At 44.8% G+C, this 6,000-nt stretch overlaps 1 protein-coding gene across 1 annotated transcript in view; it reads left to right on the top strand.

Moving 5' to 3' along the window:
- Nucleotides 1–389: 389 nt before the first annotated feature.
- Nucleotides 390–6,000, top strand: part of LOC119437102 (LIM homeobox transcription factor 1-beta) — a 231,371-nt gene continuing 225,760 nt past the window's right edge. Inside the window, exon 1 of the mRNA XM_037704174.2 lies at nucleotides 390–735. Within this exon, the coding sequence (XP_037560102.1) occupies nucleotides 692–735 (44 nt within the window). The 5' untranslated portion in view covers nucleotides 390–691. The remainder of the gene's footprint in view (nucleotides 736–6,000) is intronic.

The raw sequence follows: 6,000 nt of genomic DNA, 5'->3' as shown, positions 1-6,000 counted from the left end.
TTCCGATAAGATTATCAGGTGCAGTGGAAGGGCCTTTCGCTCTCCCAAGTGAAAATAAAAAAAATCATAGATATAATGACGTCAATTGAAACCACCTGAACCAGCAAGATCTGTTAAGCAGACCCTTTGCACGCGGCCTCACAAAAAACGGGAAGGTGTGAGCGTCAACGAAATCGCACATTCGGATGCGCTATGATATCACGCCATGTCATACCGATAATAATGCGTGGTACATAGCCAGAATGGTGCTCACACGGACAGCGGCGAAGGTGCCGATAAGACACTCTGGCAGGGACACAGAGAAGAGCGGGAAGGAAACGCTGTAGCAAAATCTGATAGCATAGCGGCCCCGATAACGGTTCCGTATCGCTCCGAGTCCTTTTGTCTGCTTGGTGTATGTGTGTTATACGTGCCCGTGTGCGTGTTTTCAGGCGCAGGTAGTGCGCAATGGACAACCGCTGAATATGATACGCGCTCTTTCGCAGCGACGTATCTCGACGCAACAGCGGGTTGTGGCTGTGCCAGAAGAGCAAGTTGAGCTGCGTCTGTGCTTCTCACTGCGTCGCAAGCCAGCAGCACAGCACGTGCCGCGATGCTGCGCGTGTGACGAGGCCGCGCTGCCGGCTGCGGTGCACTGAGACATCTGCATGCTTCTTGGCTTCTCTCTTCCAGCGTCACAACGAATCTCATCATGTGCATCGAAAACATCAATAGACACGTACTGGAAATACAAAGGTGAGTCCTACTCCTCTAGAGACCTGATGGCGTCCATCCTTACAATGCCTAGCTGTGAAGTCTTTGTATACCAGGGCATGAGTACATCAAGATTCCTTATTATCCAGCAGTTACGAGTCTTTTTAAAGAGCAGTGGTGACCCATTATTTGAGGTTTGGTAAGCTCTCAGCGCTTGGTAACCTTTATGTTTGAATTGCTCCGTCAATGCGAACGCAAAAGTGGTATTCAATGTAAGATCACAGAAGTTGTTCAAGGCGAATTTCTATTCTTTTCGGGCGCTGTAAAATTCTTGCTTGCGATAGTTGCGAATACTCGTGCCGCGGTAGCGGTTCGCAAAAACCGACGACATTTAATACGCGCGATAGAGAGCAAAGCAGGAAGGAAGCCAATTTTGGGTCACTTATTACCTACGACTAGTTGTTAAAGATTGAAGGTTCTAGTGCACAGATGAACAGAACTATCTCCGTCAAGTTGTGTCGACACATTCCGTCCTTGTTCCCGCAATATCCATTCACAGAGGCGAGGCGTTGTATACTGTACAAATAATTTGCGCGTATGAAAACGCAGTGGCTCCGTAGCATTGTAAGTTTGAGGAAACGCCGACTGTGTTTACTTTGTCTGCCTAGTTATTATACCCGTTGCGAACAGCGCGACGCACGAGAAACAGACGACACGATGCTCGTTATGTCTGCGCACTTGCATGTATGCCCGTGTCTCGTAATATATACAGCATGATGGGAGTTCCAGCGTGGCTCAAAGAAGGTTTAGCCTTTCAAACTTGGCCGGTAATAGCTATGCCTGAGCGGCGCTAACGAGTGCGCAGAGTTGATTCCACAAGTGTCCAGAAACCCTGTGCGGAGAGGGAATGCAATTTAAAGGCGTAATGTTTGGTGCACTAGGGCTGCTGCTTCGCCAACGACTGTTGCCGTATATGCTGCAGCCATGCAATTCGTGTTCACCTTCAAGAGTGAGATTGGCGACGGAAATATCTTGCCACATTGTGTTCAGTGACAGTGAGGCATCATGCGGCCGTGGCAGAAGCATTACAAGATGTCAAACGTTGTCGCGTTATTATGTATCTACCGCGTCTCCCGCCTCAGCCGCCACCAGCCTCACAGCACGACCATCAGACCCTCACGTCTTAGTGCGAGAAATCGCAGGTTAAGAACACTTAAGAGCATTGTGGGCAAGCGAGTAAGCCGCGCGAGAAAACAAGTAATGCGGCCACACGGGACAAAAGTCGGACGGCACAACACAGCGTTTGCGTTCTGCCGCTGAAAGAATAGTGCAATGAACAACGTTTAGGAATGAAAGCCTTTGTTATCGGGAACTCGAACTTCTTGAATGCCCTTGTGGCGCTTGGCATTCAGGAAGCGCTAGTGCTAGAGCAGCGTCGTATTACGACGAAGTGGTAGCACTCCACGCTATGGTGCATGTGGTTATGCCAGGTGCTTCTGCGAACATTTTAACCAATTTTAGATAACCACCTGAGGCACATAGCACAATTCTAATCCTTGAGCTAGATTTCTCAAAGGGCGAGACACTATTTGCATGAAAAATTGAAATACATAATGATTAATTCACAAAAAAAATCCCTACTTAAGTTTCGATCTACTTACCTTGCGGCACATATTGCCATTTACAAATTCTAGCCGGGGATTTCGCAAGGGGGATTCACTTAGAATGAATTCTCAGGATTACACGCACCAGTTTCGGGATATTTGTTTCCTAACTTTGCGAAGAAATACATCTTCGGTCCAGTTACTTTTGGGCTTCAATGCATAAAACGGCGTTTTGTTAAAAACATTCAGTGGATATTTAGCGAAAAGGCGAGATAAATGCGTAAGCATTACGTCGCGCCTTCTTTAAGTCCGGTATTAATGATTTAAACCGCGTTCACCACATTGCAAAGGGATGCCAGGAGCTCACTCGACGCATGTCCTTCCTGTCTTAGTAACATTTTGTAGCGGGCTAGTACGTTCATCTTCAGGACTATACTCAAACAGCACGACTGATATAAGGACACACAGAGACACATATACCACAGAACAAGCGCCTCTTCGTGGAACAAAGTGGAACTGACGGTGGTCCGGAGCAGACCACCGTTCGCTGCACTAGACACTCCTAATGCTAACGCATGAAAGAGTGAGTGGAACGACAGTGCATTTTTTACCACAAGTTTGATGGCACATGTCTCGAAAATGGTGTCATACACATAAATATTTTCAAGTGGATATGCCTTGCTGTCTCACCGGCTACAATTGGTACACTGCAATGTGTGCCGTAAGGTAATTAGTTATAAACCTTATAAGTGACTTTTTTTAATTCCTTGATTATAGATTTTGATTTAGCGTGAAAGTAGTGTCCACCTCTTCGAGGAGATCAGCTCAAGGACTAGAATTGTGCTATCTGCCACAGGCGATTTTTAACCTTTGCCTATTGTATTCGCAGAAAAACATGGTATATCGAAATCCAGCATTGAGTAGACACAAGCGAAGTTGTATGAAAAACAGGATAGGAAAGACTACGAAGCCGCAGTATATAATTTGTAGAGCTTTGCAAATTAGTTATGTAGAAGATGATTCGCTTTTTAACGCGTCGCCTCTTCCGTATGTGCTTCGGTCGCTGTGTGAAACGGCAGCTTTTCTTTTTTTTGATTATGTCAGCATTTAAAATGCTCGAAAGAAATTTGATGTGCCCTTCCGTCCTTTCCGTGACGCTGTCGTCGCCGAGTCAACTCCTCCTGTTCCTCAGATTCACCCTCGTGATATGGCGAAGAAAAGCAAAACTATGCCCACCATCATGCACTGCTGGGATGTGCCAACCACCGCTAACGGCCGGGTGTGCTAACCACTAAGGTTGACAACGCAACGTTCCCGCTTGTCAATTTCTGTGGGGCCTTGACCGGACATACTAACTCCGAAGGTGGTAGCGTCTGTTGGAAGTCCACAGCAGGAAATATGCTTTAGAGGGACGAGGATGACAATATTGTTCGCGTCGCGTAGAAGTTGTTATTGAGAAGGGGGCGATGGCCGCTCCGAGAACCTGCTGCTGATGCAGTAAGTGAGTTGGAAGTCGAAGGAGCCACTAAAGTGCGCAGATTTTTTAAACAGATGTTTGTAGCATTCAGCAAATCAAAACTTGCTTCCTGTATATACAGGGTGTTTCAGCAAACACTTTCAAAAATTTTTAAAGGTTAAAGATAGCACAATTCTAGTTCATGAGCTGGTAAACTCGAAAAGGCGGACATTACTTGCACAAAAAATTGAAATTCATAATCGACTAATTAACAACAATTCACTAATTAAGTTTCTAACTAATTATCTTATGGCTCATATTGGCATTTACAAATTATAGCCGCGGAGTTCGCAAGGCGGATCCACTTGGAACGAATTCTCAGGATGGCACCAGTTTCGAGATATTAATTCCCGAACTTGGCGGAGAAATGCAATGGCGTTCCAGTTACTTTCTTAACGAAACGTCGTTTTATGGATTGACGCACACAAGTAACTGGAACGCCAATGCATTTCACCGCAAAGTTCGGGAACTAATACCTCGAAACTGGTGTCATCCTTAGAATTCGTTCCAAGTGGATCCGCCTTGCGAACTCCGCGGCTACAATTTCCAAATTGCAATGTGGGCCACACGCTAATTAGTTAAAAACTTTACTAGTAAATTTTTGTTATTTTTGTTAATTGGTCGATTATGCACTTAAATTTTTTGGTGCAAGTAATGTGAGCCTCCTCGAGTAGACCAGCTCATGAACTAGAATTGAGCTATCTGCCACAGGCAACCTTTGAAACATTTTTGACAGTGTTCGCTGAAACACCCGGTATAGGGACAGTGCGGCTGCCTGACGTCTTTAAGCAGTTAATTAAAGAATTTAGAATTTTCTAATCTGTATGCACCTGCTACAGATAACAGAAATGGGATGAATTTAGAACTTTTACGGCCGGAATACATAGAAACGCGCTTTTATTTGCGGCATTTTCTTTTTCGTGACTTGTCTTGTGCAACCCGAGAACAAGGACTTGTCTTTTTCAAGGCCTTGAAAAAGACAAATCGACTTGTCGAAACGTTGGCTCCTGCTCTCACCTTGTTCTCGCATTGCTCATCGTCTTGAATTTCCATCTCACCCATTCTCTTATGGGAATCTTGTCTCTCATTATCTCTCTTTTCTATTTACACGATAAAATAAAGATATGAAGGTTAGAGATTTGGGCATGTTGGTAGTTCATGTTTAAAATAAGAACAGCCCGACAGACGGGGACAAACGAATAAAGACACACACACAGCGCTGTTGTGCGTCTTTCTTCGTTTGTCTCTGTCTCTCGCGTTGTTCTTATTTAAAAAATGAACACTTTGGCGCGGAAATGCGGCGCCGGCTACTCATCGTCTCACGAATAGGAAGTTTTCTGCACAAATGCTCGTCTACATTTACGCACATAGTTGGTGTATTGTAGTAGAAAAAACGTCTTTGTTGACGGGATGGCCGTGAAAATATCCCCATGCTCATTTATTCACAGCAGGGAGTCCCAACCGGCCTCCTAGATGTCAGAGAGGAGCGTGCGATATGTGTTGCCGTTCAGCTAAGTCTGTAGGCAGCTTTTTCATCTTTCGCATGGGAGGCACGGGGACGTCTAGTACTTGCAGTCGCTGAGCAAGTCCACAGTAAGTGTGATGTGTTCCCGTTACCATCATCATGGTCGCAGAGGGAGAAGCTAATGGTCGAGTTGCTGGTTTCAGTGGCGCTGTATACACTGAAACCAGCAACTCGACCATGAAAACAGCAGGGCAACGTTAAAATGCGTCTCCCAAAACAGTGTGAATAAAATCATTCGTATTATGTGTAGCGACACCGCTAAGCGAAATACCGGGCGACAGCGCAGATAAAAGGCACTGACATGGTAAAAATACATTTTATGTGAGAATTTGTTCAAGATGGTGTGCTGTATCCGCATTCATTAACAGGGCCCAACGTTCACCCTGTTTCTTACGAATGCCATTAATGACAGTATCAGTCGGTGTCTTAGTGTATAATAATGTGTGACTTCTATATTTTGTTGCTCCCAAGTGCTTTTATATAAGAGGATACAGTCATATGTGGTTCCAAATGAATGCATTTTCTTTAAAAAATTTGAGCAAAATTAATTTTGCCTACGCAAATGCCTTGGCGAATACGCAAAAAAATATGCAGTTTGTTCCATGTTAAAACGCAGTTTTTACATTGATGTCTGCCATTAAGACAAATTGTCATTGACGGTC

Source organism: Dermacentor silvarum, chromosome 1 (assembly GCF_013339745.2).
Source record: "Dermacentor silvarum isolate Dsil-2018 chromosome 1, BIME_Dsil_1.4, whole genome shotgun sequence".
Taxonomy (NCBI): Eukaryota; Metazoa; Arthropoda; class Arachnida; order Ixodida; family Ixodidae; genus Dermacentor; species Dermacentor silvarum.
This window is presented reverse-complemented; position numbering and strand designations above follow the sequence as displayed.